Source organism: Pristiophorus japonicus, chromosome 18, assembly GCF_044704955.1.
Source record: "Pristiophorus japonicus isolate sPriJap1 chromosome 18, sPriJap1.hap1, whole genome shotgun sequence".
Taxonomy (NCBI): Eukaryota; Metazoa; Chordata; class Chondrichthyes; family Pristiophoridae; genus Pristiophorus; species Pristiophorus japonicus.
In genome coordinates this window covers 21,424,193-21,446,640 of record NC_091994.1, presented here as the reverse complement: position 1 = coordinate 21,446,640, position 22,448 = coordinate 21,424,193, and the positions used below count along the sequence as shown (strand labels likewise).

Sequence of the window (22,448 nt, the reverse complement as noted above, 5' to 3'; positions counted from 1 at the left end):
TGCGGCACCCCACTAGTTACAGCCTGCCAACCCAAAATAACCCATTTATCCCTACTCTCAGTTTTCTGTCCGTTAACCAATCCTCTATCCATGATAATACATCAGCCCCCAACCCCATGAGCTCTTATCTTGCACAACAACATTTTATGTGGTATCTTTTGGAAATCGAAATATACTGGCTGCATTTTATCTACCCTACTAGTTACATCCTCAAAAAACTCTAAGAAATTTGTCAAACACAATTTCCCTTTCATAAAACCATGTTGACTCTGCCTAATCATATTATGAGAAGTGATTTTATTGAAACATAACATAATGAGGAGGCTTGGCAAAGTGGATGTAGAGAGGATATTTCCACTCATAAGGGAAACTAAAACTAGGGGACATAGTCTCAGAATAAGGGGCCGCCCATTTAAAACTGAGATGAGGAGAAATTTCTTCTCTCAGAGGGTTGTAACTCTGTGGAATTCTCTGCTGCAGAGAGCTGTAGAGACTGGGTCATTGAATCATCATCATAGGCAGTCCCTCGGAATCGAGGAAGACTTGCTTCCTCTCCCAAAGTGAGTTCTTTGATGGCTGAACAGTCCGATATGAGAGCCACAGGCCCTGTTACAGGTGGGACAGACATTCGTCAAGGGAAGGAGTGGGTGGGTCTGGTTTGCCGCGCGCTCCTTCCGCTGCCTGCGCTTAACCTCTTCATGCTCTTTGCATTGAGACTCGAAGAGCTCAACGCCCTCCCGGATGCACTTTCTCCACCTCGGGCAGTCTTCAACCAGGGTCTCCCAGGTGTCAGTGGTGATGTCGCACTTTACCAGGGAGGCTTTGAGGGTGTCCTTATAACGTTTCCGCTGCCCACCTTTGGCTCATTTACCATGAAGGAGCTCCGCATAAAGCATTTGCTTAGGGAGTCTCGTGTCTGGCATGCGAACTATGTGGCCTGCCCAGCGAAGCTGATCGAGTGTGGTCATTTAAGGTAGAGATAGACAAATTTTTGAGCGATGAGAGAGTAAAGGGTTATGGGGAACGGACAGGGAAGTTGAGCTGAGTCCATGATCAGATCAGCTCTGATATTGAAAGGCGGAGCAGGCTCGAGGGGCCAAATGGCCTATACCTGCTCCTATTTCTTATGATTTTCCAAGTCAGAAACAAATGGTAGAAAGGTAAAAAGCAATAGTGGAAGGCTGAGTAAACAAAGGTAAGAAACAAAAAGGGCCACATTACATCATAATTCTAAAAGGACAAAGGATGTTAAAAAAACAAGCCTGAAGGCTTTGTGTCTTAATGCAAGAAGTATCTTTAATAAGGTGGATGAATTAACTGTGCAAATAGATGTTAACAGATATGATGTGATTGGGATTACAGAGACATGGCTCCAGGGTGATCAGGGCTGGGAACTCAACATCCAAGGGTATTCAACATTCAGGAAGGATAGAATAAAAGGAAAAGGAGGTAGGGTAGCATTGTTGGTTAAAGAGGAGATTAATGCTTTAGTTAGGAAGGACATTAGCTTGGATGATGTGGAATCTATATGGGTCGAGCTGCAGAACACCAAAGGGCAAAAAACATTAGTGGGAGTTGTGTACAGACCTCCAAACAGTAGTAGTGATGTTGGGGAGGGCATCAAACAGGAAATTAGGGGTGCATGCAATAAAGGTGCAGCAGTTATCATGGGTGATTTTAATATGCATATAGATTGGGCTAACCAAACTGGAAGCAATACGGTGGAGGAGGATTTCCTGGAGTGCATAAGGGATGGTTTTCTAGACCAATATGTCGAGGAACCAACTAGGGGGAGGCCATCTTAGACTGGGTGTTGTGTAATGAGAGAGGATTAATTAGCAATCTCATTGTGCGAGGCTCCTTGGGGAAGAGTGATCATAATATGGTGAAATTCTGCATTAGGATTGAGAATGAAATAGTTAATTCAGAGACCATGGTCCAGAACTTAAAGAAGGGTAACTTTGAAGGTATGAGGTGTGAATTGGCTAGGATAGATTGGCGAATGATACTTAAGGGGTTGACAGTGGATGGGCAATGGCAGACATTTAGAGACCGCATGGATGAACTACAACAATTGTACATCCCTGTCTGGCATAAAAATAAAAAAGGGAAGGTGGCTCAACCGTGGCTATCAAGGGAAATCAGGGATACTATTAAAGCCAAGGAAGTGGCATACAAATTGGCCAGAAATAGCAGCGAACCTGGGGACTGGGAGAAATTTAGAACTCAGCAGAGGAGGACAAAGAGTTTGATTAGGGCAGGTGTAAGAGAAATTTGGCATTAGGGGTACCAGCGGGACAAGGGTTAAAGTGCTGATTCCTGCAATGGCCCATAAGGAGGTAAAAGGCCTCTCTTCGGCCTTGTACCAAGGCTCCAGAAGTTATCAATTCAATAATATTCCGACAGGATACAATGTGAGAACCTAAACAGACATTGATAAGACCTTACGAAGAGGCTCGAGGCGACTCACATGCACCAAGGAAATGTATAACAAATTCCGACCTAATTCTAGTCACGGCCTAAAGCGGTCACGAGGGTCTTGGCCTGTCAATCCAAAGTAGCACTAATAAGGTAGTCCAATTAGAGAAGTAGCACTGATAAGGTAGTTCAATTAGAAATCTAGGGAGGTCTTGTCCGGGAACAGAGGGGTTTTGAAATGTATAAAAGTTGTATGATTGTGCTGTTCGGGGAGTATCTCCACTCACAGGCGACTGTGATAAGAGGTGTTCCTGGACGTTCGTAATAAAGATTGTTATACTTTACCATCCGTCTCTGTCTGCTAACTTTGAGAATTGCAACGTGGGCTGGGGCGAGCGTCGACCCTCTATATCAGTGGGCCCGCTCGTGGGAGAGAAAGCCTTCCCATCTCCCCCTTACAGCAGGGAAAATAGAGTACGAGAGGAAGCTTGCAGGGAACATTAAGATGGACTGCAAAAGCTTCTATAGATATGTAAAGAGAAAAAGGTTAGTAAAGACAAACGTAGGTCCCCTGCAGTCAGAATCAGGGGAAGTCATAATGGGGAACAAAGAAATGGCAGACCAATTGAACAAGTACTTTGGTTCGGTATTCACTAAGGAGGACACAAACAACCTTCCGGATATAAAAGGTGCTAGAGGGTCTAGTAAGAAGGAGGAACTGAGGGAAATCCTTATTAGTCGGGAAATTGTGTTGGGGAAGTTGATGGGATTGAAGGCTGATAAATCCCCAGGGCCTGATGGACTGCATCCCAGAGTACTTGACAGTCATTTTCCAACATTCCATAGACTCTGGATCAGTTCCTATGGAGTGGAGGGTAGCCAATGTAACCCCACTTTTTAAAAATGGAGGGAGAGAGAAAACAGGGAATTATAGACCGGTCAGCCTGACATCGGTAGTGGGTAAAATGATGGAATCAATTATTAAGGATGTCATAGTAGCGCATTTGGAAAGAGGTGACATGATAGGTCCAAGTCAGCATGGATTTGTGAAAGGGAAATCATGCTTGACAAATCTTCTGGAATTTTTTGAGGATGTTTCCAGTAGAATGAACAAGGGAGAACCAGTTGATGTGGTATATTTGGACTTTCAGAAGGCTTTCGACAAGGTCCCACACAAGAGATTAATGTGCAAAGTTAAAGCACATGGGATTGGGGGTAGTGTGCTGATGTGGATTGAGAACTGGTTGGCAGACAGGAAGCAAAGAGTAGGAGTAAATGTACTTTTCAGAATGGCAGGCAGTGACTAGTGGGGTACCGCAAGGTTCTGTGCTGGGGCCCCAGCTGTTTACATTGTGCATTAATGATTTAGACAAGGGGATTAAATGTAGTATCTCCAAATTTGCGGATGACACTAAGTTGGGTGGCAGTGTGAGCTGCGAGGAGGATGCTATGAGGCTGCAGAGTGATTTGGATAGGTTAGCTGAGTGGGCAAATGCATGGCAGGTGAAGTATAATGTGGATAAATGTGAGGTTGTCCACTTTGGTGGTAAAAACAGAGAGATAGACTATTATCTGAATGGTGACAGATTAGGAAAAGGGGAGGTGCAACGAGACCTGGGTGTCATGGTACATCAGTCATTGAAGGTTGGCATGCAGGTACAGCAGGCGGTTAAGAAAGCAAATGGCATGTTGGCCTTCATAGCGAGGGGATTTGAGTACAGGGGCAAGGAGGTGTTACTACAGTTGTACAGGGCCTTGGTGAGGCCACACCTGGAGTATTGTGTACAGTTTTGGTCTCCTAACTTGAGGAAGGACATTCTTGCTATTGAGGGAGTGCAGCGAAGGTTCACCAGACTGATTCCCAGGATGCGGGACTGACATATCAAGAAAAACTGGACCAACTGGGCTTGTATTCACTGGAGTTCAGAGGAATGAGAGGGGATCTCATACAAAGGTTTAAAATTCTGACGGGTTTAGACAGGTTAGATGTAGGAAGAATGTTCCCAATGTTGGGGAAGTCCAGAACCAGGGGTCACAGTCTAAGGATAAGGGGTAAGCCATTTAGGACCGAGATGAGGAGAAACTACTTCACCCAGAGAGTGGTGAACCTGTGGAATTCTCTACCATAGAAAGTTGTTGAGGCCAATTCACTAAATATATTCAAAAAGGAGTTAGATGTAGTCCTTACTACTAGGGAGATCAAGGGGTATGGCGAGAAAGCAGGAATGGGGTACTGAAGTTGCATGTTCAGCCATGAACTTATTGAATGGTGGTGCAGGCTCGAAGGGCCGAATGGCCTACTCCTGCACCTATTTTCTATGTTTCTAAGTGTCCGGTTAGTTGTTAGGGTATGAAATACCCCACCAGAAATGCAGCAGAATCCATAATAGCTTTTAAAAGAGAGGTTGGAAAAAATTTTGGAAAAAAATATAGAGTATGGGGGAAGGGCAGGAGAATGAGACTCAGCTCTTTCTAATAGGCTGTGGATTGAACGTGTGCTGTAAGCTTTTGAAAGAGCAGCTGAAGAACAGGCGGTGCTTGTGCAATGGGCCAATGGAGTGGCAGCCGAGGCGGGGTTGAAGGCTGTCTGGTCCCACCCCGGGGTGACTCAATCTCTCGTGTTGTTCTAGGGCCATGATCAGCTGCAGTCGCCACTTTATAAAGCGAACGCTTGGCGTGGGTTTGAAGGCGGTGAAAGAGCAGAAGAGGGCAGCAGCAGCAGCAGCAGCAACGGCAACGATGGTGAGTGTTTTACATTAGTGACACAACCCGTGCTCAGTACACTGGGGTCGGTGGCTGGGAATCACTGTGTTGAGTCGCAGAGAAAATATTTTTATATTTTGAAGGTCGGGTTTCACTGGAATCCTCTGCAGCTTGCGAGGTCGAGCCTCTCGGGGCGTGTAGTTGTCAGTAACTAAGAAGTCGGAGAGGCTGGGGAGGGAAGGACAGAACAGAACAGCCCCAGTGTCTGATCTGTGGAGCCTTCCTCAACACGCGGCTGTAGGTGTTGGGTCGGGCTGATCCTATTCAGGAATCCGGGAGATTCCTCCCCCTCAACCACAATCCCGCACAGCACCATCCCAAACCCTGGCGCATTGCTGCATTCTTCCTGCTCCGGGCCTGAGCGTGAATGCAGCCAGCCGCCTCCAAATAGCTCCAGCGTGTTTGAGATTTACTCGCCTTCAGCCCACTGGGGTTTAAAACCCGCAGCCTGTGTTAATCCCACTAAAATCTGACTGCACCACATTTTAATAATTGTAGGTTACTTTCCTTTTTAGTCGCAGTGTATATAACTGGAGGGTTCTGATCCAGGAAGACCCCATGACCACTGGCATAATGGCTCCATTCATTGCATTTCACTCGTGTATTAAAGCTCTTCGTCCGCTATTCTGGAAGCTGAGGGCGAGCCGATGATCAAATTAATAGGAGGAGGTGGGGGGGGGGGGGAAACATTTTTGCTTTGCGTTTAGCAGTGCTGCAATCGCAGCCAAAAATAACTCCTGTTCTAACGGATCAGTAGCTAAATGGACAGATGTGTAACCGCGATATTGCGGCATGTAAACCAGGCTGCCTTTTCTTTCCTCTCCAACCCCTCGGCCTCCCTTGTACTTGTAATATACAAAACTACTGCAAATGGCGTTTCAGATCCCTTGTAAATTTGAATTGGCGTAAGCGTGTTGCAAAGGCATAACTCAGCCAGGACATTCCTCCTATCTTGTGAAATGGGACTAAAGTGCAATAGTTAAGTGTTTTTGTAATTATCTTCCCATCTTGTGGTCAGCAGTATTTCTGGTTGGTGAACCCGAGACCATTGTTGTATAGTTGATCTAATTTTTGAATTGTAGATGTTTGGTGAGGCATTCGGGGGTAAAGATGGGAGCCACTCACTGCGGGTACCCAGCCTCTACCCCAATCTTGTAGCCACAGTGATGCCCCTGGTCTAGTTAAGCTTCTTGTCGGTGGTTACATCAACAAATGTCAGGGGTAGATGGTTGAGCTTTCTTTTGTTATTAGTTGGCACTTGTGTGGTGGGAATGTTACCTGCCACTTGTCAGTCCAATGGTGGATGTCCTCCCAAGTCCTGCTGTAGGCTGGAATGGGCTGCTTCACTATTGAAGGAGCTGAACACTGGAATTGTCCACTGTCTCACTCCTGACCCATCTTCACTGCTATCAAGTGATTCCTGAAATCAGGAGAGGGAACTCTGGCTTGCAAACCTTCCAATAGCCCAATATTGAGCCTATTCAGTATTGATTTTTTAAAAAGTTTGGCCACTGGACTGTATCATAGTTTTATTGACTTAAACATAAATGTTACTACCAATTACAAGCAATACTCTGGTATGAACAGTACAACCTCATATCTGCGTCTAGGGCATGAAGGTGATAAATCTTCGTCCTATCAATGGCACTGGTATCACAAATTGCCCCAAGGGCTCTGCTTGAGTTGGGTGCTTGACTTACTGAGTTCTTGTGCATGCCTCGCACAATTACTCATGCCTTTTTTTGCCCTATACAATATTATTCTTTAGTATGGAGATGCTTGTTCTAATATTATCTTGCCTGAAATTCTGTGCACTGGGTCTTGAGGTATGAAGATCTCTCTAGGACAATGGGTCCTTACAATTACCAGCCCTGCTTGTTGCAAGGTATATTCATTCTGTTTAGAGAACAGACCTTGTGTCGATAAAACACCAGGCATCCCTCTCTCTTGTATGTAAGTTGCTGGGGTGTTAGCTGCTGGATAAGCAGTTTCAAGCTGCTACACTCAGTGTTTTTTTAGTAAAGGCAGTAAACACATTTTTCACAACATTGCTTTGAAATTTCAATCCTGTTCAGTTTTTCCAGTCTTTCCCAGCTCTGAATCAAAATATGGCATGGTTGACTGAAAAGCCATTTACAAACTACTTGATCACATGTTGGTATTTATGGGATGGCAAAAGATATTGCTTAAAATCAGAGAATGATTAAATCACCGAGGAGGCCATTCGGCCTGTCGAACCCGTGCCAGCTCTCTGCAAGAGCACTTCAGTGGGTCCCCCTGCCCTTTCCCTGTAGCCGTGCAGTTTGTTTCCCTTCAGGTACTTGACAATTCCTTTTTGAAAGCCACGATTGAGTCTGTCTCCACCACCCTTCCAGATCCTAACCACCTTCTTTTTTTGGTTCTTTTGCCAATCTATGTCCTCTGGTTCTTGACCCTTCTGCTAATGGGAACAGTTTCTCTCGATCTACTGTCTTGACACCTCATGATTTTAAACACCTCTATCAAATTTCCCCTCAAACTTCTCTGCTCTAAGAACAACAACCCCAGCTTCTCCAGTCTATCCACGTAACTGAAGTCCCTCATCCTTGGAATCGCTCTGGTAAATTTTTTTTGTACCCTCCCTAAGGCCTTAATAACCTTCCTAAAGTACTGTGCCCAATTAGGCTGAACCAGTTTTTTTTAATAAAGGTTCATCATAACTTCCTTGCTTTTGTACTCTCTGACTTTATATTTATTTATGAAACCCAGGATCCAGTATGCTGTTTTAACTGCTTTCTCAACCTGCCCTGCTACCTTCAATGATTTGTGCACATGTATCCCCCAGGTCTCTGTTCATGCATCCCCTTTAGGATTGTACCCTTTAATTTACATTGTCTCTCCTTGTTCTTCCTACCAAAATGCATCCCTTCTCTCTTTTCTGCATTAAATTTAGTCTTCCCATTTCATCAGCCTGTCTGTCTTCTGAGTAAATGAATTTTTGGAGGTGGCACCTCTGACCACATTAAACATGGGTCAAATAAGACCCATGCCACTCCAACAATGGGAAATTCTCCCAGATATTGTGGCCAACATAGCTCCCTCAAAAGACACTACCAAACTAAAGCCAATTGCTTGGTTGGTCATTTAAATTTGTGCCAGGGACCTCGCTGTGCTCAGATTGGCTGCCTTGTTTGCCTACATGACAGTGGCTGCACTTCAAGGATAAATCCTTGTTTGCAAAATGCTTTGGGATGTTCTGAGGCCAAAGGCACTGTACAAGTTCATTTGTTCTTGTATTCTGTTTTAAATATATGCAGACTATTCTGACCCATAATCCCTATTTGCTGCAGCTAATTAAATATAATTTCTGGGCACAGTTCAAACACTCAATTTACTCGGGTATAATAATTGAAAACTTTCACTGAAAATTACAGTGGTTCTTGAAGCTTATTTGTATTTCATCAGACATGTATAGAATAGTCTAATGTGTTTTGGTTTGAAACCATCTTTAAAATCTATAATTGTCTCCTTTAGCTGTAGAGCTACTAATTCTTTCAGGACTGGTCAGCAAAGTTAAGGGAATAATGGACAACATGTGAATTTTAGTTTCTTTAAAGCTGATAATTCATGTAGCTTCTGGTTTATTTAAGGTGGCGATCGACAGATTTTGAATGATAAGGGTGTCGAGGGTTATGGAGTGGGCAGGAAAGTGGGAGTTGAGGCCAAGATCAGATCAACCATGATCTTATTGAATGGCGGAGTAGGCTCGAGAGGCCAAATGGCCTACTCCTACTCCTATTTCTTATGTTATGTTCTTGAAGTCTATCACTATCCTCCTCACTGTTCACTATATACTTCCAAGTTTTGTGTCATCTGAAAATTTTGAAATTGTGCTCTTGTTTCAGAAATGACAGTTTTGATTGCGTGGTTTTTACTGGGAAAGTTGGGCGATTCAGTGATTCATAAGTCCGTTTATGTTTGTGTGGGACTCCAGATCGGATTAGTCCTGCAAGGCAGTTTGATTTTGTTGATGGTCTGGGATTTACTCCATACCAGCACAAGCAGCTCTTCTTGAACAATATTATTTTACTCATTATTTCCTTTTTTAGTAAACTATATAGTCTAATCATGGTTGGGCAATCAAAATGTGTTTGATGTGCTTCAAAATCTATTACCAGACTTTCCAACCCGAGGCACTAACTCTGGTATTTTGTGTCCATTCTCACAGATGTCAGCAGGGCATCAGCTCTTGATCTTATCCCTGCTCACCGTCCACGCACACTCCGAACAGGTATACTGGATAGTCTTTTGACTTCACCCTTCGCAGTGGGGGGCAGCTCTGAGGCAAGCCTAGAGGTCCTGGCTGAGATCAGTTCGATATGAACTGTCTGCAAATTGACGATATATAGCGGGGGTGGGTGGCCCAACAATTAAGATCTTCTTCTGTTTGGTTCTTCCTGAAGAGCACAATTTTTGAATCATCTGACACACAAGTGCGCCCCTAATGCCATACTTGTTCCACTGGTGACCAGAATATGATCCGAATGCATGGGTGATGCTGTACAATGGACTGCCAATGTTCACGATAAGCTTGCAAACAATTTGGTATTAAACTAATTGAAAGAAAGGTCTAACTGTGCAGCATATCAATGTTGCTTACTGTGGTATCCGATTTTAGTTGGAACAAATATATAAAAGTTTGCATTTCACGCACTCCTTATTCATGCACTTTTTATTCTGACATGGTCACACTTGTAGCTGCACACGTCAACCATTAGATGGAGCATTAGAAGCTGCAGATCCCCATATCTATAGATACAGCATCACTCATGCATTCAGGGGGAATTCACTTTGCTGGCCTTCTGTGGGCAACGCCACAGGTGATCAGCCAAGTTTAAATTAATTGTTGCATAGTAACCCAGTTACTCTAATTAGTAGTAACTGTTGCCCCCCCCCCCCCCAAACCTGGGTTTAGATAGGAGCAAAGAGTTGATTTCTTGAGTAATATAAATATGGGAGTTTCAGACTTGGATTTTCTAAAGAATGTATCCTTGAATCATCCTTGCTGTACAGATGGACTTTTGGTACCATGTTAATGTGTGGTATGATGCATTGTCCCGAAAGTTAAATCTTAAACTTAAAAAAAAATGGTCTCCATCTAACTTAATTATAGTCATCTAAATATCATGGCTTACTACTTAGACTCCTTTTTGATGTTGCTGCTTGTATTAGTGGCTGACTGTTTTGAAGCTGGTTCAACATTGCTTTAGTTTCCCTCCAAAATGATAGGAGTCTGGAAATTACTGAAATGATTAAAGATGCCACTTGCAGTTAACTGCTTGAAATATTGACTGCAGACTTCATCTAGGATCCTTTTTTTTTTGAAGTGAGTGGTTTTCCTTCACATCCCTTCAATATATGCAGACTGAAATCCTGACTTGATCTTGCTGCTTGCCATGGTCTCAAAAACTTCAAGATCTAAGCTTGCAGTGTAAGAGTTGCAAGATCGAGCATCTGTCAATCAATATGCAGAGCAGCACTATCTTTTTTTTTGACTTGCACCCTCTGATTGGCTGGGATCAAAAAGGCAGAGGTCAGCAGTCACTAGTCCCTACAGTGAATAAAATTCAGATTTCTTCAGTGTGGCAAGTCTTACTCTGGAAAGTTACCTTTAATGTCAACTAAGCACACACAAGGCTTAATTCTCTGCTGAATTAGTTGATCTTGTTCAGGGTGACAGGGATGCTACAATGAGGGGGCTTGACCGGGTAGATTGCGAGAGGATGTTTTCCTCCTCCATGGGGGAAATCTAGAACTAGGGGCCATAGTTTCAGAATAAGGGCTCGCCCATTTAAGACTGAGATGAGAAGGAATTTCTTCTGAGGATTGTGAATCTTTGGAATTCTCTGAGCTGTGGAGGTTGAGTCATTGAATTTATTTAAGGCTGAGATACACAGATTCTTGAACGAGAGGGGAATCAAGGGTTATGGGGAACAGACAGACAAAGTGGAGTTGAGGCCAAGATTAGATCAGCCATGATCTTATTGAAAGACGGAGCAGGCTCAAGGGGCCGTATGGCCTACTCTCCCCATTTCTTATGTTCTTGTGTAATTGAGCTAGACAAGTGACTGGGCTTGGCTGTGATATCCCATAGGTAAATAGCACTCGTTGTCTGCACTCACCTAAAGGATGGTGAGATAGCCAAAGTTGTGGCGTCTCTGCCTGCAGAACCAAAATCCAGAATTAATCGGAAGGAGAAATAATTGAGCCATGGTGACTTTAAAAGATTGCCTCTTATCCTATTCAAACTTGATGGGTTGACTGAAGTCCATGAGTAGGATGTTAGTGGTGCAATTTCTTGCATAAAATCCTATAAAAGAACTCAATGATTTATTGTGGCTGTTGATTCAGATGAGTTAGCTGCTGAATTGGGCTGTGATTTGCAAGTATAGTACCTCGGACTTTGTGCCGAGAGGTTGGAAATGCAGGTGTAGGTCAGGTTCACTTAATAGAAGCTGTTTGGAATATCTGGTGAATGGGATTGAGTTAGTACTACATTGTCACATGTAAGGAATTTGCTGTCTAAAATTTAAAATTGAATTTAAGTAGTGGGGATTAAATGAGATTTGATTTTAAGAAGTCGTCTGTTGAAAACTTTGACCAGTCTGGAACTGTTGGAACATCTGATGAATGGTGGATCATCATTAATCCATCAGTGCATTGGAGCCTTGTTCAACCAATTAACACTGGGGTTAAAACTATAACTAGGTGAGTTAGTTGATTTTTAGGGAAGTCTAAACCGTGCACCTTTGTCAAAATGCATTCAGCTATAGAGCAAGGATGAAGAAGAAACTGATGAGTCTTTGGGTACGAGGCTTTGGACTGCAAAATGCCTTCATTTAGGTGAAATGTCTTTTTTTTTCAAACCTAAATTTGTTTTTTATAGTTCCTAATAATTCAGCATCAAATGATAAAAGAATAATTTGTTTTTAAACAACTTTACATTTAGCACATCACTATCCATTTACAACTGACAGTGACTGCCATGAACAGACTGGGTCCAATGAGCTGCTGAATTATAATTTTTGATGCAATGCTTTTGGGTGTGTCTCTAAATTCTTGTGTTCTAGCTGATGAATCTATATTAATGTTCACAAATTCATCTTCGTTGATTGCTTCTCTGATTTTTAAATTTAGCAAACAAATGGATTGGCTGTACTGGACATGTCTTCATACTCTACAATCTCTTTCAGAGTGCACAACCAGAAGACTGGCATAAGGCCACATCCATTTATGAGTTTGGTGCCAAGGACATAGATGGCAATGAGGTCTCTCTGGAAAAATACAAGTGAGTAGATAAGTGTATTGCTCTGTAGCTCAATCCCAATCACTAGATAACTACTTCAAATAAAGCTTGCTTACATTTCCATTTCCAATCACTCCGCACTAAAGACTCTTGGGCACTAGGCTTTCCATTACAGCAAATGAAAAAGTAAAGCCCAATTCATCTGTCATCCGAAACAGCTGCCACAATAAATCTTTTATAAAAATCCAACGAAGAACTAAATGAAAGTCCTACTTGTGGACTATTTCAGTCAACTCACCAGGCTCTGATATGATGGGAAGAGACAATCTTTAAAGTCACCATGGCTCAGTTATTTTTCCTCCTGTCCCGTTGGTGGTTCAGGTAGAGACCTATTCACTACTTTGTCCAGCTCGCCATCCTTTTATGTATGAATGTAGTCAGTCGCTGCTATTTACTTGTGGGACAGCACAGCCAAACTCCATCACTACCCTAGCTCACTTGTAGCATCCCTGGCTAAGACTGACTGACTAGTTCAGGGAGGATCCAAGAGTAGTCTCATTCTCCTAGCAATCCTACTTTTTCTCCCCTCCCACCCTCGTCCACTACATCCGTTCAAGTCTGTGCCCTTTTGACCTTGAGGGAGTGAAGATGAGGGCTGTAATGGGCAACGGCCAACATGGGAGAGAGTAATCTTTTTAATTGGGCCTAGGGCATCAAAGGTGGTGGTGTTGGTGTGGTTGAGCAGATTGGTGGCTGCAGAAATGTCATTTAAGAGGGCCAAAGGTTGGCTAGTTTTGAGTTGATAAGTGCAGTTATAAATAAGAAACTGTTTCCACTGGTGGGTGGATCAGAAACCAGTGGACACAGATTTAAGATAATTGGCAAAAAGAACTGGGGGAGATGAGTTTTTTTTAATGGTGAATTATGATCCAGAATGCACTGCCTGAAGGGGTGGTGGAAGCAGATTCAATAGTAGTAAGAGAATTGGATTTATAATTGAAAAGGAAACATTTGCATGGCTATGGAGAAAGAGCAGGGGACAGGACTAATTGGAGAGCTCTTTCAAAGAGCTGGCAAGATGGGCTGATTGGCCTTCTCCTGTAAGATACTGTGTTGTAATTTGAAGGGTTACTGTATGATCTTCAAGAAAATGAACACTAATGAGTTTAAAAAGACAGTGGTTAAATTGGACATTGCAATTAGATATTGCCACTTAATGTTTGGTTTTTCAGACTATTCTAACTTGGTGTGTCTCCTTCCTTCCCTCTAGCAACAACCCAAAATTTAAAAAAAAACTTGTGTGCCATTTTCTGACGATGAACTGAATAATTAATATCCATAGAACTGACATCAAGTGGTGTGTCTTGATTAGAAAACCATGTCATCAACTTGCTTTCTGCCCCTGTGACGCTACCAATGCAGAAGCAGATACGAGTGGTTTCAGCAGATGTGTGTGCTACAAGAAATACAAATCTGAACTAGTGTTGAGCTGAGGTTTTCACTATTTGATAGAATTTTGTTCAAACTGAGTTGGTTCAGTTTCAGCTGACTGGTTCATGCCAATTCAAAATCTTGTGACCGGATGTTGAGCAAGTTTTTAAATAAGAAAATGTTAAAGGGTACATGGTCAGTCATGTTTAATATTGGCTCCCAGTGAGTCCAGACCATGGTTGAAGGTGATTCTGATGAGAAGGGATTTCAAAAGTCTAAAAGCATGGGGATTTCATCTGCCTTTTATAAACCGAGACAATAAAGCTGCAGAAGACCACCAGCGTACAGCTTTAATGTTGGTATCTGAATTAATGCACTTGGACACCAGTGTTCTCCCTAGTCTTGCCACCAGGATTTGAAAACCTTGATCACCTTGTGGAGTGTTAATTGGGAGGGATCCAAGGTTATTTGGCTTTTTTTTTTGTTTAGAGTTAGATTTCAAAATGTGCTCTTGGTGAAGTTGATTGTTTTGTCCTTTTAAGTTGCTGGTTGATTAATCTTGGAAGTGTGTAGGGATTCCAGCAGCCAGTTGTTTCAGTAAGCCATTACTGAAATAGTTGAATATTCTGTATATATGCAAGATGTTTTTTGTTTTGGCAGGATAGATAAATACTGAGTTTTAGCACTGTAAATTTCTTTAACATTGTATTTGCCTAGAGTGTTTAGTCTGATGCAAGTCCCAGCTATTAAAACCTCCCCCTGCCCCTTGTACCTTGATGCAATACACACACACACACACACACACACACCACACACCACACACACACACTGCAACAGCAGTAATTTGAATCAACTTCTGTTTTCTTTTAGGGGATTTGTCGCCATTATCGTAAACGTGGCTTCCAAATGAGGAAAGACTACCGTAAACTACACTCAGCTTGCTCAGATGTATATCCAGTATGCTGACAAAGGTTTACGGATTTTGGCTTTCCCTTGCAATCAGTTTGGCAAGCAGGTAAGCTATGGGACAATGCAGAAAGTTGAACATGCAATGTATGCAGATCTCGTGCATTGCCATCCCATTTGTATTTTAATGATTTGAATTGGGAGTTTCCTGATGGGTAGTCACAATGAAGGATGAATTTCAGTGGCTTACTGTCCTTCCATAACTTTTTAAAGTCACGCAAAAAGAAATTTGCCTCCATTCAAAAGTCTTGACTTTCTCTCTCTCTCAACAGAATCTATCTCTCCCATTCTTGTGTAGTTTAAAATACTGAGCCAACAACTATTTAAATTTGGTCCAGAATTTTAGGAAGTTGGGGTTTGTAAGTTGTCACATTTCTGGTTTGAACTGCATGAACTATTTACTTAAGACAGTGGATGGTGTAGTCTTTAGTAGTTAATGAAATTTAAACACACACAATTTCTCCTTTTTGCACTCCCTCACACCCCATCCCCTCCAAGTGTTAGCATGTTGTTCACATACAAGATGCACTCCAACAAATCCTTGATGTAAAACTATAGTTTCTGAATTTCAACTAATATATATTTGGGACACTACTGCAATTTGATGTATAGAAAGCTGAATTGAATTCAGATTTCAAATTTTCTAGTTTGAATTAATACATCTTGAAATGCTGTCATTTATTTCCAGGAGCCTGGAGATGATGCACAAATTAAAAAGTTTGCAAGTGATTACAATGTAGAATTCGACATGTACAGTAAAATCGATGTAAATGGGGATTCTGCCCACCCTCTCTGGAAGTGGTTGAAGGAGCAGCCCAAAGGGAAAGGGCTCTTGGGAAAGTAAGTTAAGATTGATAAGTAACTGTGGCCAATTTAACTAAGGAATGGAATGTTGTTACTTTTAGTAAGTGTGTAATCTTGTGTGGGAGGATGACAATTAGAATTGTTTTTTAATGCCTACTCTAGTTCAGTGTTTTAGTCCAAATATTCCAATGAGGCCGGAAGCTTCAGATTCAACCTGCTGTGCAGATTTAACTGGCCGGCTGGGGTTCCCAGCCCTCGCGATTCCTGGCAGCTGCAGCGAGATGAGGACTGTCTCTGGGAGCACTCCTGGTGGGCTGGGAGAAGCGGCATTGCTTCCTCCGGACTCCCCCCCCCCCCCCCCCCCCCAAAATACCTACCTGGGTGCGGCATCTTCTCCAGCATTTCCCTCCCGACTGGCCGCCAAACCTGTCAATCAGGCTGACGTCCGGGCGGGGAACCTGTCCATGATGTCACATGCACGCTGTGGAGTTCAAACTCGTGTGCGGGGACTGGCGGATCAGAAACATAAAATTGTGCCCTAAATTTCTGGTTCCAAGACTATTGGGGCCCTGAAAGTGTACTTCACATGCTTTTTAAACTTCTATCAATTTGTCAGGATAATTGAATAAATATGATCAATGTGGAATTGTCACAACTCATTAAACTCTGAATGATGTGTCCTTGAGGAAATCTAAAGCTTTTTTATATATATATATTTTTTTTACAGTGCCATTAAGTGGAACTTCACCAAGGTATGGCCACTAGATGCTCTAATATCAAGCATGTACATCTTTCTCTACAGAACTTGCAATAAAAATCCAAAACTGGAACTTTCACATTATTTATGCTGTTTAAGACTTTACATGTGGTGATCCCAGGTGACCTGCTAACACTTCTTCCCCCCTCCCTCCTTTCTAGTTTCTGATTAACAAAGAGGGTCAGGTTGTCAAGAGGTATTCTCCCATGGATGACCCTGTGGTAAGTAAATTTAAACCAATTTCTTCATTGGAACTGTAATTCATGCAGCTTTAGGATGGGTTGTCAGTAGACTATCTACAGACCAAATCTGTACAGCTGGAACTTTTTTTGGGAGGGGGTTTGAAGTAACCACCAAATTAAAGTCTCCTTTGCTTGATGTACGACAGGAATATTCCTTCACTTGAGTCTCGTACTAGCACTCTGTTGTGAATTGGCTAACACGTTTGTTGCCCCACACTAGCTCCAGATTACTTTCAGCAAGCTTTTGTTTCCACATGAAGTTAATTGCCCAGTATCGATAGATATTTGGACCGATAGATGCTCGTGCAAAAGTTTAAATCTGAGTATTATTTCTAGTAGTCTATAATAGAGTTGACTTTGTTGCATAAATATCTGGTGCAAAGAAAACTAGCTTGTTTAATTCAATCCAGTGTAATAATTGAAAGTGAGTTGGTGCAGCATAATCCATGTCTATATGGCTAAATCATTTGTAGCAAAATACTTGTACACTTATTCCCCCAAAAGGAATAATGATGTGCTGTGCTACTGTTGATGTCTCTTTGGATAAAAAGTTCATAAACACTTGAAGCTACAGCTGTTAGTTGGGATTGGGTTTCTCTCCTTGTGCCCACCCCTATCCCTTCTGGGAAGCCCTGATATATGGTTTCAGCACTGGCCAACCTCTAGGAGCTCACCCAAATGGTTGTTCACGTGGGAGCTCAGACTGACTGGCTTCATCACATGACTGCTGATCTCATACCACTTCTCTGATCCTTTCCAGCAGGAACTGTTGTGTAGGGAGTGGAGGAATTCTAGTATTTGGATTTTCTCTTCCTCCTTTCCCTTTTTTATATATAAAAAAAAAAAAAATTCCAGCTTGGGTTCTTCAGAAGATGTAACAAGCAGATTGGATAAGGGGGAACCAGTGGATGCGGTGTATTTGAATTTCCAGAAAGCATTTGATAAAGTACTACAGAAGATCGAAGTTCACGGGGTTGGGTGTAATATATTAGCATGGATAGAGGATTGGCTAACTAATAGAAAACAGAGTCGGGATAAATGGATCATTTTCCGGTTGGCAAACAGTAAGTAGTGGGGTGCTGCAGGGATCTGTGTTGGGACCTCGACTATTTATAATCTATATTAATGACTTGGATGAAGGGACAGTGTAATGTAGCCAAGTTTGCTGATCCAAAAATGGGTGGGAAAGCAAATTGTGAGGACATAAATCTGTAAAGGGATATAGACAGGTTAAGTGTGGGCAAAAATTTGGCAGATGGAGTATAATATGGGAAAATGTGAGGTTATCCACTTTGGCAGAATTAATAAAAAAGCAAATTTATAATTTAAATGGAGAAAAATTGCAAAGTGCTGCAGTACAGAGGGACCTGGGAGTCCTTGTTCATAAACACAAAGTTAGTATGCAAGTAATCAGAAAGGCAAATGGAATGTTGGCTTTTATTGCAAGGGGGATGGAATATAAAAGCAGAGGTCCTGCTACAACTGTACATGGTATTGGTGAGGTCACTAGGTTGATTCTGAGGATGGGGGGGTTGACTTATGAAGCTAGATCGAGTAGGTTGGGCCTATACTCATGGGTTCAGAAGAATGAGAGGTGATCTTATCGAAACATTAATAAAGGGGCTAGACAAGGTGGATGCAGAGAGGATATTTCCACTGCCTTTGAAATAAGGGGCTGCCCATTTAAAACTGAGGAATTATTATATATTTGCCCAATGATGTGTCCATGGCTTGCTCCTAATGTCCTTTTGTATATATCCACTACTGCTGACCTGGGGGTCCGTTTCCACACTGACACTAATGTTGATGTCCAACTGACCTCTCTGGCAACCAGACTTTGATGGATCTTTGCCTTCTCCAGCTAAACATGGGAAAACCCAAAGCCATCATCTTCAGTCTCTTTCCCTGCCACTGCTACAGGTTGAACCAGGCTGTTTGTCCTATTTGATCCTGGTTTTAAATTTGCATGCCATAACCTTTCTATTATAAAGACTGCCTACTTCTGTTCTCTAGTGTCTGCTGTAGATAGCAGTGTCATCTGAGTCAGAATGTTGTGGGTTTTAAGTACCACTTCAGGGACTTGAGCACAAAATTCTAGGCTGACACTGCAGTGCTGCTGCCATCTCTCAGATGAGACTTTAAACCAAGACCCTGTCTGCTCTTGGGTGGCCTTGATGAGGATGACCATCTCTTTCTCTTGCTTCCTCCCCCCACCCACACCCAGAAGTCAATACATTTTTAATAACTAACTCCCATAACAATTTTTCAATAGCAATTAAAATATAACAGGACACAAACACACATCCACCACCCAACAGTCAACAATTTAATAACCAGAATGAAGACGCCTCCCCCCCCCCTCCCCAAAAAACATGTGAAATATTCTACTTGTGGCCATGCTTCCCTCTTATCCCCCCACCCCCCCCCTCCACTTGTGCTCCCCCTTCTGCCCGCATTTACACCAAGCCATCTTGCAGCAGGGCACCTCGCACTGCTGCTGTGGGGGGGTTGACAGTGTCAAATCTTGGTAAGCTGGAGAAGACATTTCTGAAAAAACATCTTCCGAGTCAAACTGCTTCCTCCTGACCCACACCTGTGGATATAGGTGGTATGGCACCTTGGGGTGCAGTGTCGTATCCCAAAACCATTGCCTGCCTCATGGAATCGACCAATCTACGCCATGTCCTCTGAAACATGCGCAGTGTGTGGCAATGTTGCCGGTCAACCCAGCTATCGCCTGGAAGAACTCTCGACCAATGTCGACGCTCACCCTCGATAGTGAGACCATTTCCAAATTGACATCCGCCTGTTGCGCATGCCTACCTCGCCGAACAAACCTCTGCAGGGTCGGCGTAGTCGCTGGACCACTCGAGTGCCCGGCTGCTAGCCGCTTGGCCCCGCTACTTCAGTTGATGAGGACGTGGCCGTAGGTACAACGTGGACCACGTTCCATACCTCGGGAGCCTACTATCTACAAGGGCAGACATGGACCATGAGGTCCAACACTGCCTCCAGTGCGCCAGTGCAGCTTATGGCTGCCTGAGGAAGAGTATTCAAAGATCAGGCCCTCAAATCTGACACCAAGCTTATGGTCTACAGGGCTGTAGTGATACGCGCCCTCCTGTGTGGCTGAGACATGGACCATATACAGCAGACACCTCAAATCATTGGAGAAATACCACCAATGACGTCTCCAAGATCCTGCATGTCTCCTGGGAGGACAGACACACAAACGTCAGTATTCTCGATCAGGCCAACATCCCCAGCATCAAAGTACTGACCACACTCGACCAGCTCCGTTGGGTGGGCCTCGTTGTCCGCATGCCCGACACGACTCCCAAAGCAAGCGCTCTACTCTGAACTCCTACATGGCAAGTGAGTCCCAGGTGGGCAGAGGAAAGGTTTCAAGGACATCCTCAAAGCCTCCTTGATAAAAATGGAACATCCCCACCAACAACTGGGAATGGCTGGCCCATGACCGCTCTAAGTGGAGGAAGAGCATCCGGGAGGGCTCCGAGCATCTCGAGTCCCATTGCCGAGAACAAGCCTAAACCAAGCGTAGACAACGGAAGGAGCGTGTGGCAATCCAGGCTCCCCACCCACCCATTCCTTCAACCACTATCTGCCCCACCTGTGACGGACTGTAGGTCCCGCATTAGACTCCGGCACCTGAGAATTCACTTTGGGTGGAAGCAAGTCATCCTTGACTGAGGGACTGCCTATGATATGATTTGTAACTATAGTTTGTAATGGGCTTTGAGAAGCCTGCCATCTGGTGGAATCTTTTAGGTTAGTAAATGGAAGCCTGTGCTGACTGTTATGATTACAGCTGACCTTTTTTATTGAAAAAAAAATCTCTAACCTTGAATCAGAAGTCTCTCTTGAAATGTCTAATCTGAGGAAGGACGTTTTTGCTATTGAGGGAGTGCAGCGGAGGTTCACCAGACTGATTTCTGGGATGGCAGGACTGACATATATGAGGAGAGACTGGATCAACTGGGCCTGTATTCACTGGAGTTTAGGAGGAGGAGGAGAGGGGATCTCATAGAAACATATAAAATTCTGACAGGACTGGACAGGTTAGATGCAGGAAGAATGTTCCCAATGTTGGAAGTCCAGAACCAGGGGGAATAGTCTTAGGATAAGGGGTAAGCCATTTAGGACTGATGAGGAGGAGCTTCTTCACTCAGAATTGTTAATCTATGAAATCCCCTACCGCAGAGAGTTGATGCCAGTTCATTGGATATATTCAAGAGGGAGTTAGATATGACCCTTGCAGCTAAAGGGATATGGAGAGAAAGCAGGAACGGGGTACTGAGAATGATCAGCCATGATATTATTGAATGGTGGTGCAGGCTCAAAGGGCCGGATGGCCTATTCCTGCACATATTTTCTATGTTTCTATGTAACCTGCTAATGTCCACCGACCCATAATCCAGTCCTAGGTCATGAATATAAAGTGATGTCCAGCAACAGGTTGTAATCAGTATTTGGCATTTACAGTTTGTCTTTATTTCAAACAGGTGATTGAAAAGGATCTTTCCAAATACCTATAAATGACCATGAGCAGCTGGTGGAAATCAAACTAAATCTACAGAATTTATATCTTTTTTTCAGCCCAGGTCAATGATGGTCTGCTTTTAAACCTGTTGACACGTGGAAAAGTGGACCTGACAAATGTGATGTGCATACCTGGAGGAAATAGTGATATATATATGTATGTTTGAGTTTCTTGGCAGATCTTTGCTGTATATTCCATTAACTTGCTTGTAACATTGTATAGAATAACTTTGGACTGTTTTGTTGAATTAACTTGTTCATGGCAATTAAAAAAAACTTTTCACATCAACTGGCTTTGGGTTGGATGAAATTGAAAGTGGTATTTCAGACAACTTTCCCCATCTTAATTGAAACCCTAATATTTATTCCCTTTCCTGCAACTCCATGTTTGCATAGCTTTGTGAAATTTACATGTACACTCATTCCAGAATGAAGCTGAAGTTATTTAACTCAATTGTTTAAAACCCTGTTTGTGCCTTTCTGATCATCACTATTTCTGCTGCTAACCTGCCCTGCCCGCTTGTTCAATTTTTCATTCCCAAAATGTGTGGCTTGCATAATTAAAGTTCATCATTCTCATTTTGGTGAACCAAGCATTTGGTGGAAGATAGAGATGAAGCTTCTGCGTCCCTTCATGGTTAAGCAACAAGCATCTCGCCGTGCTGCACCCGTATCGCAATTTGTTGAGCCCATGCCAGCTTCGTTTAGCCTCGAGCCTACCCTGTCCCTGTCGATTGCAGGCAGTCCAACCATAGTTATGGGAATCGTAGTGAGGATGCCAGTATTGGGCAGGACACCCCAGCTAGAACTGGTATACAGGGTTGAGAATATCTGGGTCATTCGTGAAGGAGTGCATGTTTGTTTTAAAGCGGTCCTGCCATATGTCAGTGAATGATCAGCCATGATATTGAATGGTGGTGTACACTCAAAGGGCCTACTCCTGCACTTATTTTCTATGTTTCTGTCTTAGCTCTCGCTCACATGCTCGCTCTCTACAGTAATGCCGACCCCACCGTCTCATAAATCATCAATTGCTATCTTTTGGTTTATAAACAGCTCTTTACAAAAACTTTAAAAAAAAATTCACCTTTGGTTTGGAGTTTGACACTTCACTGTGTCCACCACACTGCAACTCCCAACCGAAGGTAAGTGGCCAAAAATCAAACCCCTTCTCGTGGAGATGGGAGTTGCGATCACCCTCAATGAACATTGTGATTGATGT

At 43.1% G+C, this 22,448-nt stretch overlaps 1 protein-coding gene across 2 annotated transcripts; it reads left to right on the top strand.

Moving 5' to 3' along the window:
* The first annotated feature begins 5,024 nt into the window (after positions 1 to 5,024).
* Positions 5,025 to 21,515, top strand: LOC139228587 (phospholipid hydroperoxide glutathione peroxidase GPX4-like). Of its 2 annotated transcripts, XM_070859734.1 has the most exons (8): positions 5,025 to 5,160; positions 9,389 to 9,451; positions 12,414 to 12,508; positions 14,768 to 14,912; positions 15,552 to 15,703; positions 16,395 to 16,419; positions 16,586 to 16,645; positions 21,190 to 21,515. In XM_070859734.1, exons 1-8 carry the CDS (start codon positions 5,053 to 5,055, stop codon positions 21,220 to 21,222), a joined length of 681 nt encoding a protein of 226 aa, XP_070715835.1. In that variant the 5' UTR covers positions 5,025 to 5,052; the 3' UTR covers positions 21,223 to 21,515. The 2 variants fall into 2 exon arrangements, with proteins under 2 accessions (XP_070715835.1, XP_070715836.1); XM_070859735.1 differs by lacking the exon at positions 9,389 to 9,451.
* Positions 21,516 to 22,448: the final 933 nt, after the last annotated feature.